Source organism: Spea bombifrons, chromosome 5, assembly GCF_027358695.1.
Source record: "Spea bombifrons isolate aSpeBom1 chromosome 5, aSpeBom1.2.pri, whole genome shotgun sequence".
NCBI classification, from domain to species: Eukaryota; Metazoa; Chordata; class Amphibia; order Anura; family Pelobatidae; genus Spea; species Spea bombifrons.
Window position 1 is genome coordinate 52,095,918 of NC_071091.1, and position 13,794 is coordinate 52,109,711.

Genomic DNA, 13,794 nt, shown 5'->3' on the forward strand with positions numbered 1-13,794 from the left:
TATAAACTAGGTTTGTGTATTTTTGAGTGAGATATTTTATCTGTACGTCGTATTATAAAATATCAAAATATGGTTCTTTGTAAGATGTTGCAGCCCAGAAACGCATGGCCTGACTAGATGGGCTGAAGGGTTTTAAGTGCCGTCATAGTCCATGTTTCTGTGAATGGCGCTGGTGTGTAGATGTGACATTTCTGAATGCTAGGTCCAGCTTATATTCTGATTATAAGCTTTTCATCACATAAGGCACATTGCGGATATCCCAGTTTTCCTTTTCTTTTTGTTTCCTTGTTCAGTTCTTGCTGTCATTGTTTACCCATTTATGTCAAGCAGTATTTCTAGCGATAAGACTTTACCATCTAACCTAAAACTGCACTCGTGTACTACCACATGTTCTTAAAACAAATCTTTTCTTCCCTTCATTTTCTTTCTTACTTTTTTGTCTCATGTTTTTCAGTTAGAAAAAAAAATATTAACCATCTTTTGTTTTCTTCTTGCAGGAGTCTTGCAGTTTGTGGAAATCACCGCTGGGGTGTTGGTGTTGATCTGTGTTGTAGCATCTTACGCAGTTATTACTGGATACACATCCGCAGCTGGCTTTAGTACGTTCAGTATCGATTCCGCATACAGTCCTTTTGAAGGCAATGAGCTACAGCAAGTGCGGGAGATGGACATGCAATACACTCAGCTGAGGGCACCAGGAGTTTATGGCGGAGTGGCTTTCAGCATGCTGCTGTGTGCATTCACTATTTTATTCCTGATTTTGGGGGCTAAACCATTACACAGTGTCTCTGTGCGAATCCTCTTTGCAGAACTGATTTTTGACGCTCTTGCGTTCCTGGCGTATGTTGTTGCAGTCGGACTTTATCTGCACTTTATTAAGCAGGTAAACGCCACCGAAATCTGCAAGGCTAGAGAGAGAGTTTATGCGGGCCGTGGCTACACCTGGATGAACTGTGAGGTGCAGGGAGGGGATGCAGCTGTTGCTATATTTGGCCTGATTGCTGCTTGCTTGTACCTTCCTAGCACAGTATTGTGTGGTCTCTATATCAGAACTGTGCGCGACTTTAAGAAAAATCATCTGCATTTTGAATGTCCTCCTGAACCCTGCAACCAAAATGAACCCAGGGTCCGATCACGGGAAGAATTAGATTCTCATAGGTTTCATCCCAGCACACTGGTATAATACACTATAACAAACAATTGTGTCATTTTGCGTTATATCCATACTGCCGGTGTTACATGAAAGAATTTCTCATTTTATTATATGTGTGTGTTATACAATCTCATATACATATACAATATCATAGAATAACATTTCTTTTAATTGAGGCTTACAACATTTTTAGCTGCTTATAGGTAAAGGTTTTTTAATACCCATATGTAATCATGTGTAAATACTTGTAAATATATAAACTATTTTTACATAGTGTGAAATGTATGTCTTTTTCAAATAAAGTCAGTAAAAAATAATTTTCTTGTTGAGCTCTGAATGAGAACTCCAGTCATGACGCTATGTATATTTATGTCATAAGAATTACTTACCATAAAAGATCTACAAGAATGTCCACAATCTCTGCTAGTTGTGTATGTTCAGTTTCTTAAAACAATGCACACTGTGAACATAAAGTGTGTAACCACAGCTAGTCTCAGCAACAAGGGAGATGCTAGCAGTCATGTGTTCTTCCTACAGAGACCAGGCCAAAATGGTGGCACCCCTTGGATCCCTTTACTAGGGGCAAATCATCCTACTGGGACCCATATCCATGTGCCCCCTCTTTTATCCCTGATGTCTTTCTTTCTAAGGGCAGAATTTTTGGTGCACATGAGTGTACCACTATGTTCTACAGACTTTAAAACTCACAGTAGCTTTTAGATGAAACAGTAAGGTAATGCAGAGAGTGTATTTATAAATTAAATTGTAAACACACATTGTGAAAAAACATAATAGTGACAAAAAGGTGGATTTAGTCAATGTGTTTTTGACTCGGGTGCCATTAGGTCAAGCACTGGCCCTATGTATTACAAATGTCTGATAGATGGAGGTGCTAAAGCATTATTGTAAATGGGATATTTGCATGAAATCATGTGATTAAAACTTTACAAAAAGCAGATGTAATGTTAGTACATAAAATGAAAAACATTAAATACATTAAAGCTAAAATATTCAAAATAACTATAAATACATCCAATTACGTTATTTCAAAGTGAGCCAGAGTGTGCCTCAATAAGATTAGAGGAGGAAGTATTTTAACTAACTTTGTCATTGCGGCTCAGGTTCTCTTCTCTTAACGACCAAGTAATTGGACATGAGCCCACACAGGCTCACTCAACTTTCATCTACTATTAAGAGGTGTTTTGCCACAACAGTATTGGGCAGATTCCATAGGACATGTTTGCAGATAAGTCTTGCTTGTTGTTGTGTATCTGTTGTACTTTAGTCACAGTCAAAGTTGCCTGGCCAGCGCAGAGTTGTAGCACAGAGAGCTGTTGGTCCGGAAGTGTGCTTGGTGGGGTGTTCACAGTGTTTGAAGGGTTGGCAGCTGGCAGGGTGTTTGGAAAGTATTGGCAACGGGCCTAGGAAGTGAAATAATAAAGCTGTGCCCAACTCCCTACCCAAAACTTCCAGTGTCTGGTGTCATCATTTAGTAGGAAAATGTGGGTGGTGGGCAGTGGCATGTAGGCCTAATCAGTCAAGGAAACTGTACCAATGTAACCATGTAATCTGTTAAATGATCAGCTTGGTCAGAACGATTAATAGACCACACTCAATAAAGTTTCATTGGTTTGATTTTAGGGCTCTTATAGGAGTACAAGAAAAGTTACAACCCAAAACCCAAATTCCTTCAGAGATGAGCCTTTGATACTGATGTTCCACCTACTTTACTGGATGATTGCGCTTGTACAATCATAGCCCCCTTTATAACTTGTACTCATTAATGTATATTTATAAAATGTATTGGCACCCTTATAATGTAAGACATTTCAGTAAATGGACATCTGCTTTCTCTTCTTACGGATGGAGTTTGGGAGATGTTTCTAGAGGTTGCATCTTAAAACACTGTTCCTGCACAGCACTAAGTAATAATAACGATAAATCACCACTAGCAAGTGAACCCTAAGATTTTTAAGATATCACCTCAGTGTGGATTGTATTCTTTAAGTGTTGTTACTGCGCAGCAGGGTGTTTACCCTTCATAAAAAAAGAACGTAAAATAAATTATAAAGAACTTAAAAAAACTCCCCCCAAATGTTTTTTTTCTCAAATGTAAAAACTAAAGTAGTTATCTGAGAAAGAATGCAACAAAAACAAAACAAACATTTAATCTGAATCATTTTGGCTTGCCGTGCACAAGTCTTCTGGTCACTTCCCATCATTTGGTACATGTGTATCAGAGATAGTGTAGGGGCTGAATGATTTTCTGTAGGGAAAACTCAAGGCTCAATGTTAATGCGCCAGGATCTTCAAGCCTATTTGGCACGTAGAGACTTGTGAGACAGGATGCAACGTGAAGTCAGAGTGTATGCATGTGTGTAGTGCCTGTGTCTGTTAGACAGTTTAAAGCTTAAAGCATCCAATCAAATCAAATGAACGGGAATGCAACTGACCGAGACTTTCCAGTCCAGTTTACATATGGACATTTATACTACCACACATTTACAACTACACACTCATGCTAACACACGTACACATACATGCTAACAAACACACATGCTTTTGGGGAAGATTATCATTTGTGAAACTCTTACTATACCTACCAAAATATATTAAAATTAAGACAAGTTCTTTAGTGTATATATACTGTATATAAACACACACATTTGCCACTTGCCCTAGCACTGTATAGTTATTATAGCTTCTATGTAGAAAATGTATTTTGTTTCCTTAATTGATAAGACTTTTTAAAATTATTTTCATACTAAAAAAAAAAAAAAAGTCTTCATTTTTCTGAAACAAACCAAAATATAATTCGTGCCATAAAACTAAAGGAGAGAGGGGTAACTGTGTGTGAGTGAAGCATTGTATAGAAGGATCGATACATTTTACCATAAAATACGTTGTTGCCGATTGCTGTTGATTACCAAATACTTTCAGTGGCTGATAATCTGTTGGGGTGCGGGGGTTGTGCAGAGCTTGTATTATGAATACCTATCCTCTCTACATACTGGCTATAGTAGTAAGAAAAATCCATAACCGCATAACAAAAATATATAAAAAGGATTAAAAAAATTTAAATTTGTTAACAAAGATTATTTTTAAGCATCTGCTTCTGCAGATATTTACCGCCAGATAAAAAGTGCCAGTATTTTTTTCCCCCATTTTCACAAACACACTGCAGTACATTTTTTTAATACAAGAAACCCCATTAGGTTGTGTATAGCATTATTCTCTACATATTACATGCGCAGATATTTTAAGATGAAAAACTAAAACAAGTGCTTTTGAGTTTTCAAATTTACTAAAGAGGAAAATTGCTGAAGAGTTAAGGCGCAAAAATCTACAAACAAAACTGTAGATTCTTTATAACGGCAAACCCTAACTGAACCTTTGTTGGTACCATACATTGTTTGGACCATTCAACCGTTGTTTGCCACAATGGCACTCAAGTTTGCGAAGGAAATAAACCTGTCATCAAGAACTAAGGCACAAGACCGTGCAACTCTGACGATAAAATATATCACATAATACGGATTCTGGTTCACAGTAATTAAATAAGTACATTGGTGAAACATTTGTCTACAACCAGGAGTAGCTGTGCATCATAATACAAAATCATCATGTTCTTCATCCTGTGGAAATTGTGACGACTGTAGCAGAAAACACAGATATTTTATCAATGCAATCATCATTTATTGATACATAGATGTGATGTTATTAAATTCTTATCAATTATTATTAATTATTAATTATCTATACGAGGCCTCTTAGTTGGCCCTCCGTGGCCACTGCTTTCTTCACGAGAAATCCTCTTCCTATTTTGCTGGTTCTTGTCACAGCGCTGCCTGGACCTTCTGCACTGAGCCATTTCCTCGTAAAAGTCATGGTAGATAGAAATCTTGGCTCCAGTTAGGTTGTTTATTCGGTCCATGTGGCTGTGGAACTCTGGTCCATGGGAAGCATCCTTCTCTGTGATCATCAGAAGGGCGTGGATCATCTCATGAAGAAGCGTTTCCTCCAGATCTCTCCTCGGCCTCAAACTCAGCAGGGGTTCACTAAGGTGTATGGTACACAAATTTCTGCTTTTGTCATAACGACAAAGCCCAGCAGCCGTAATCATCCTCCGATTCCACTTCACCTCCACGTGGGTTAACTTTCCCCAGAAAAACAGGTGATTCAGCTTCAAAAACAACTCACGGATATTGTCCTTGGGGTCCAGAAACTCCCAAAATGGGTCAACCACTGAACTCCCCTCTGTTTTTAAAGCATCCATAACAGTAGGGATCTTCTGAAATAGCTACAGCTCTCTCACACAAGAGTTATAACGGTGCCAACAACAGAATAGCACAATGTCATCACAGTGCCTTGATTCCCAAGCTTACCGATGACATCATAGTAGCTGCCATAGTAGCACTGAATGTTTACACCAAACTGTAAGCAGTTTTTTTTAAAATAAAAATAAAAAGCTAGGTTTAAGGGGTCCAAAGTTGTTGTTATATGTGCTAAAAACATTGACAGGTTAATAAGAAAGGGTGATTTTTTTAGATATAATATGAGGAAAAGGAGAAAATGTCAGAAGAATTATTTAACCAGTGGCTACTGACAGGAGTAGTTGACAACTGTAGAACCACTTTACAAAAGGGCTGCAGGGAAGACTTGGTCAACTATACACCAGAACATCATTATTTGGGAAATGAATGGAAACCATGTTAAAGGATAGGATTTTAATTCTCTCAATGTACATGGTTTGCAAGGTCAGAAACAGTTCGGGTTTACTGCTTCTTTTTGTGAAAGTAACCTAATTTATTTTTTGACTGGGTCACTAAGATAATAGACCAAGGAGAAGCTGTTGTTATAACCTGTCTAGCATTTACCTTTTCAAATCAATGTCGCCTCCAGCTTTCATATTTGGGGGGGGCACATGGGGGGACAGGGATGAAAGTAGGAGGGGCAATTATAAAATGCTACATGTACACTATGTATATATATATATATATATATACATATATATATATATATATATATATATGAAACCAAAGAAAAAATGGGCACTCACGGGTCTTTGCAGTAAAGTGCATTAAGCACAATTTTATTTCAACCAGCACAGCCAACGTTTCGGACCACCTCCGGTCCTTTCTCAAGGCAAGTGCTGTGTGGCAAAGTGAAACAATTTATGCAGTGCAGTGATTAATGTGATAAACAACAGGAGTGGCTTACCCCACCTCTCAAACGATCATCATGTGGGAATGAAGACTGGAATCACCAGAACAGCATGTGCATATCCCCAGTTAAACATGGTGTGTACCTAGTAAAACATCCCCATGCAACACGCGGAACCTATAACCGTTCCGTTCAATACATTGAATTTCCTTTGGTCATGTGAAATAATATAAATAAAAGAAAAACTTCTCAGTGAAATAGCAATTAAATAGTGCATATAGAATGAAAATGTGTATGTTTAAAAAATACATAGTACCATACCCCAAGAATCTGTAATGGACAAAATTTAGCGAAGGCAGAGACTTCTGCAGGCTGCAAAGAAGTATTATGCATGCAATAAATAAAAACGGAACACATAGGGATTTCATAAGTGCCGCAAGCAAAAGTCCATAAAAAGGTATGATGCTCCATTTCATCGAGTATCCAAAAATGAGGAAAAAGAAACATGTTCATTTAGTCCCATTGGTGTGAGGGTGTTGAGAGTCTTGATCCAAAAGGTCTCGCGTTGAAGCAATAGCTTAGCCCTGTCACCTCCTCTTCTCAAGGGGGGGACCATATCAATGGCTACAAAGCGTAAAGAGCTCAAGTGATGTTTCTCACTCAAAAAATGTTTAGCCACTGGCTTATCAGTTGTTCCATCTCGGAACGCTGTATTGATAGCTGATCGGTGTCCCCGAATTCTGTCCCGTAGTGTCAAGTCCGTTTTTCCAATATAGCAGAGGCCACACGGGCATGTGATTTTATATACAACAAACTCTGATTTACAAGTGATATGATGATTAATGTCAAACTGCTTATTCGTATGTGGATGTTGAAATGATTTCGTTTGAGTCATGTGGCCGCAGGTAACGCAACCACTGCATTTATAGCACCCTTTTCGAGCCGGAAGTTTAGCCAACCAATTAGTGTCATAACAGTGAATAGGATCAGAGGAAACTACCATGTCTCTAATGCTTTTGCCTTTCGAATAGCTCATCTTCGGTCGCTTTTTAAATGATAAAGGAAGGCTTCTATCGTTTGTTACCAGATTCCAGTTGGATTTGATGCCATCTGAGATATCCTTTGAAGCCATGGTATATCGCATATTGTATGTCAATCTATCAGAGTTTTTTTGTCCGATAATATTAGTAGAGATATTATCCTGGCCCATGGTCTTTCTAGCTCTAGTTAAACATTTTCTTAGTAAATTCTGCTCATATCCACGATGTAGGAATTTGCTCTCCATCTCACTTAATTGTTGTTCCGTGTTGTCAATATTAGAATTATTTCGCAATACCCGCAGGAATTGTGCATAGGGGATGGCCTTAAACACATGTGGAGGATGACAGCTTTGTCTGTGGAGTAATGTATTTCGATCAGTAGGTTTTTTAAATAATGAAAAATTTAGTTGACGTTCAGAGATGGAGATCCTCAAATCAAGAAAATTAATAAAATCCATATTGCATTCTGATGTCATCAGAATAGGCGTGGGGAGTGAATTAATTTGGTCAACGGTCTCCAGAAATGACTGTTTGGTGCCCTTCCAAATTATGAGGCAGTCATCGATGTAGCGTTTGTACAACAAGGCTTGATCACCCAAGATATCCATCAAGTAGTCTTCTTCAAAACGATGCATATATGCATTAGCATAAGAGGGTGCCATAGATGCTCCCATAGCTGTTCCAGTGCGCTGTACGTAGAATTTATGTTCAAATTTAAAGTAATTCAAAGAAAGAGTAAGGTGTAAAAGTTCCAACAAAAACTCAACTGGCGGACCCTTGTACAGTGGATTATTGGTGATAAGTTGCTTGACAGCTTGCATGCCCAGGTCATGGGGAATCACTGTGTATAAACTGGTAACGTCCATCGTCGCCAGTTGAATTTCACCTTCTGGTAGAGATGTATTTTTGAGTATTTGTATTAATGCTTGGCTATCACGCAAGTGACTCCTGGTGTTTTGGATCGCATCTTGTAGATGGTAATCTATCCATTTACCTAATGGCTCAAGAAGTCCACCTTTTGCAGATACTATGGGTCGGCCTGGTGGCTTATGTGCATTCTTGTGAAGTTTTGGTAACGTATACAGTACTGGAATACGAGGAAAGTCTTGAGTCAGAAAATTGGCTTCATCTGGAGTCAAATAACCAGCTTCTTGCCCTCGCTGAATCACTATTTTAATCATAGCTGAAAATTTCTCCGTTGGATTATACGTGAGTGTCTCATATGTTTCTGGATTCGAGAGTTGGCTTATAATTTCATCCCTGTAATCTGTATAGTTAAGGACCGCAATCCCACCACCCTTGTCAGCGGGGCGAATTACAATCTCTGGGTCAGTGGATAAAGTAGTCAATGCCTGTTTTTGTGAAATGGTTAAATTAAAATGAGTTTTACGTTGATTCCAGGGGTAATTCTCCAATTGAGTTTCTTGAACCCTCTGGAATGTGGTGAGAGAAATATTATTTGAAATAGGATCAAAAGTGCTTCTGAGTTTGAACGGATGATTCAAAATATCAGTCGTAATTTTTTTCTTATGAAAAAATTCTTTCAATCGTAGTTGTCGTCCAAATTTATACTGTTCAACCTGCCAGTCAAATTTCTTGATATAGTTAGTAGGTATGAAATTCAGACCATATGACAGCACTTCACGTTCACTTGTAGAAAGGGAGCGATTAGAAAGATTAAAGACAGGAATTATCTCCTCGTGGATGGTTTTGTCTTTATTGGTTGATTGCCTTTTTTGCCCTCGCCTAGGTTTCCTTCTGGAGGTTCTCCTAGGGTATCCTGGCGTGTTTTTCTGGTACTCTTTATATATCCCTGTCCTTCGCCTAAAAAAGAGGTTGGAGTAATAGTGGTATTTTCTAGTCCACGGCTCGCTTGGTTCTTCTTATTAGTACCCTCTGTGTCTGAGGCTGAGGTTGAATCAACAGAACTCTGATCCACCGTGAATTGGTTTGGTCTCCTAATTTTATATGGGTATTGACGAAATCTTCGAGCTGGTGAAGGATTCTCCATTTTATTCCCTAACCAACGATATACTCTGTGTCTATCATAATCTTCATTCACTTTGGAAAGCTTCTGTCTTTTAAACCTTAGTAGATCACTGCGATAGGAATCCAGTTGTTGTTGTAGAGTGGTTATGGTAGTTGCATCAAATTTGGTGATAATATCCATTTGTGCGGTCTCAAAGTCTAAGAGTTGTTTACGAACTTGCTGTAATTCCTCTTGTACATCCTCCATGATGATTACCATCAAATCTAGGGAACATTTGTTAAGTAATGCTATCCATTTTCTACACACCTCAGGTTTATGTCGTCCGAGTGTGGGAACATTGTGTATCCGAAATCCCCTTGGAATCCTCTTTGCTCGATAATAATCCGACAAAAAAAGACCATGCATATCCAGATCTATTTCTCTCTTTTTTTGGCTTAAAGATAAACAGCACCTCTGGAGACCCTTTACTCTACCTCTACGACCTGGACCATACCACATGATGGAAGATTTTGAACAACGGGCTGGAGCTCATCTTGACTATGCAGAGACTCTATTAATTACTGAAGAACAGGTGGCTAGGGTACTATGGCAGACTACTAATACGGATTACCCTTCCACAACTACAGAAAAAGATGTGTCACAAGAGCTAAACAGACTAAAAAAGAGAGAAATAGATCTGGATATGCATGGTCTTTTTTTGTCGGATTATTATCGAGCAAAGAGGATTCCAAGGGGATTTCGGATACACAATGTTCCCACACTCGGACGACATAAACCTGAGGTGTGTAGAAAATGGATAGCATTACTTAACAAATGTTCCCTAGATTTGATGGTAATCATCATGGAGGATGTACAAGAGGAATTACAGCAAGTTCGTAAACAACTCTTAGACTTTGAGACCGCACAAATGGATATTATCACCAAATTTGATGCAACTACCATAACCACTCTACAACAACAACTGGATTCCTATCGCAGTGATCTACTAAGGTTTAAAAGACAGAAGCTTTCCAAAGTGAATGAAGATTATGATAGACACAGAGTATATCGTTGGTTAGGGAATAAAATGGAGAATCCTTCACCAGCTCGAAGATTTCGTCAATACCCATATAAAATTAGGAGACCAAACCAATTCACGGTGGATCAGAGTTCTGTTGATTCAACCTCAGCCTCAGACACAGAGGGTACTAATAAGAAGAACCAAGCGAGCCGTGGACTAGAAAATACCACTATTACTCCAACCTCTTTTTTAGGCGAAGGACAGGGATATATAAAGAGTACCAGAAAAACACGCCAGGATACCCTAGGAGAACCTCCAGAAGGAAACCTAGGCGAGGGCAAAAAAGGCAATCAACCAATAAAGACAAAACCATCCACGAGGAGATAATTCCTGTCTTTAATCTTTCTAATCGCTCCCTTTCTACAAGTGAACGTGAAGTGCTGTCATATGGTCTGAATTTCATACCTACTAACTATATCAAGAAATTTGACTGGCAGGTTGAACAGTATAAATTTGGACGACAACTACGATTGAAAGAATTTTTTCATAAGAAAAAAATTACGACTGATATTTTGAATCATCCGTTCAAACTCAGAAGCACTTTTGATCCTATTTCAAATAATATTTCTCTCACCACATTCCAGAGGGTTCAAGAAACTCAATTGGAGAATTACCCCTGGAATCAACGTAAAACTCATTTTAATTTAACCATTTCACAAAAACAGGCATTGACTACTTTATCCACTGACCCAGAGATTGTAATTCGCCCCGCTGACAAGGGTGGTGGGATTGCGGTCCTTAACTATACAGATTACAGGGATGAAATTATAAGCCAACTCTCGAATCCAGAAACATATGAGACACTCACGTATAATCCAACGGAGAAATTTTCAGCTATGATTAAAATAGTGATTCAGCGAGGGCAAGAAGCTGGTTATTTGACTCCAGATGAAGCCAATTTTCTGACTCAAGACTTTCCTCGTATTCCAGTACTGTATACGTTACCAAAACTTCACAAGAATGCACATAAGCCACCAGGCCGACCCATAGTATCTGCAAAAGGTGGACTTCTTGAGCCATTAGGTAAATGGATAGATTACCATCTACAAGATGCGATCCAAAACACCAGGAGTCACTTGCGTGATAGCCAAGCATTAATACAAATACTCAAAAATACATCTCTACCAGAAGGTGAAATTCAACTGGCGACGATGGACGTTACCAGTTTATACACAGTGATTCCCCATGACCTGGGCATGCAAGCTGTCAAGCAACTTATCACCAATAATCCACTGTACAAGGGTCCGCCAGTTGAGTTTTTGTTGGAACTTTTACACCTTACTCTTTCTTTGAATTACTTTAAATTTGAACATAAATTCTACGTACAGCGCACTGGAACAGCTATGGGAGCATCTATGGCACCCTCTTATGCTAATGCATATATGCATCGTTTTGAAGAAGACTACTTGATGGATATCTTGGGTGATCAAGCCTTGTTGTACAAACGCTACATCGATGACTGCCTCATAATTTGGAAGGGCACCAAACAGTCATTTCTGGAGACCGTTGACCAAATTAATTCACTCCCCACGCCTATTCTGATGACATCAGAATGCAATATGGATTTTATTAATTTTCTTGATTTGAGGATCTCCATCTCTGAACGTCAACTAAATTTTTCATTATTTAAAAAACCTACTGATCGAAATACATTACTCCACAGACAAAGCTGTCATCCTCCACATGTGTTTAAGGCCATCCCCTATGCACAATTCCTGCGGGTATTGCGAAATAATTCCAATATTGACAACACGGAACAACAATTAAGTGAGATGGAGAGCAAATTCCTACATCGTGGATATGAGCAGAATTTACTAAGAAAATGTTTAACTAGAGCTAGAAAGACCATGGGCCAGGATAATATCTCTACTAATATTATCGGACAAAAAAACTCTGATAGATTGACATACAATATGCGATATACCATGGCTTCAAAGGATATCTCAGATGGCATCAAATCCAACTGGAATCTGGTAACAAACGATAGAAGCCTTCCTTTATCATTTAAAAGGCGACCGAAGATGAGCTATTCGAAAGGCAAAAGCATTAGAGACATGGTAGTTTCCTCTGATCCTATTCACTGTTATGACACTAATTGGTTGGCTAAACTTCCGGCTCGAAAAGGGTGCTATAAATGCAGTGGTTGCGTTACCTGCGGCCACATGACTCAAACGAAATCATTTCAACATCCACATACGAATAAGCAGTTTGACATTAATCATCATATCACTTGTAAATCAGAGTTTGTTGTATATAAAATCACATGCCCGTGTGGCCTCTGCTATATTGGAAAAACGGACTTGACACTACGGGACAGAATTCGGGGACACCGATCAGCTATCAATACAGCGTTCCGAGATGGAACAACTGATAAGCCAGTGGCTAAACATTTTTTGAGTGAGAAACATCACTTGAGCTCTTTACGCTTTGTAGCCATTGATATGGTCCCCCCCTTGAGAAGAGGAGGTGACAGGGCTAAGCTATTGCTTCAACGCGAGACCTTTTGGATCAAGACTCTCAACACCCTCACACCAATGGGACTAAATGAACATGTTTCTTTTTCCTCATTTTTGGATACTCGATGAAATGGAGCATCATACCTTTTTATGGACTTTTGCTTGCGGCACTTATGAAATCCCTATATGTTCCGTTTTTATTTATTGCATGCATAATACTTCTTTGCAGCCTGCAGAAGTCTCTGCCTTCGCTAAATTTTGTCCATTACAGATTCTTGGGGTATGGTACTATGTATTTTTTAAACATACACATTTTCATTCTATATGCACTATTTAATTGCTATTTCACTGAGAAGTTTTTCTTTTATTTATATTATTTCACATGACCAAAGGAAATTCAATGTATTGAACGGAACGGTTATAGGTTCCGCGTGTTGCATGGGGATGTTTTACTAGGTACACACCATGTTTAACTGGGGATATGCACATGCTGTTCTGGTGATTCCAGTCTTCATTCCCACATGATGATCGTTTGAGAGGTGGGGTAAGCCACTCCTGTTGTTTATCACATTAATCACTGCACTGCATAAATTGTTTCACTTTGCCACACAGCACTTGCCTTGAGAAAGGACCGGAGGTGGTCCGAAACGTTGGCTGTGCTGGTTGAAATAAAATTGTGCTTAATGCACTTTACTGCAAAGACCCGTGAGTGCCCATTTTTTCTTTGGTTTCATATATCTGGCTATTTTTGGAGCACCTGGGCAAATAAAAGCCTGTGTATATTAATAAATTCTCTGAGTGTGCAGCCGCTCCCTTTGGTTTGTATATATATATATATATATGCATTAGACATGCATTTTTACATACAAAATATGTACTTATCTCTTTGAAGTAAAGACCTTGATTGAGATATGATTTAAAAATAACAACTG

General features: G+C 38.7%; 1 protein-coding gene across 3 annotated transcripts in view; it reads left to right on the top strand.

Annotated features, from left to right (window-relative positions):
• The window catches only part of LOC128496662 (MARVEL domain-containing protein 3-like), a 50,454-nt gene that overhangs the window by 11,284 nt on the left and 25,376 nt on the right, over positions 1-13,794 (top strand). For 2 of the 3 annotated variants that reach the window (XM_053466392.1, XM_053466394.1), the window contains exon 4: positions 498-1,470. The exons of the other annotated variant lie outside the window; for it this stretch is intronic. In XM_053466392.1, coding sequence (XP_053322367.1) covers positions 498-1,183 — 686 coding nt within the window. In that variant the 3' untranslated portion in view covers positions 1,184-1,470. Of the gene's footprint in view, positions 1-497; positions 1,471-13,794 lie in introns of those variants that run through there. 3 annotated transcript variants of the gene reach the window in all.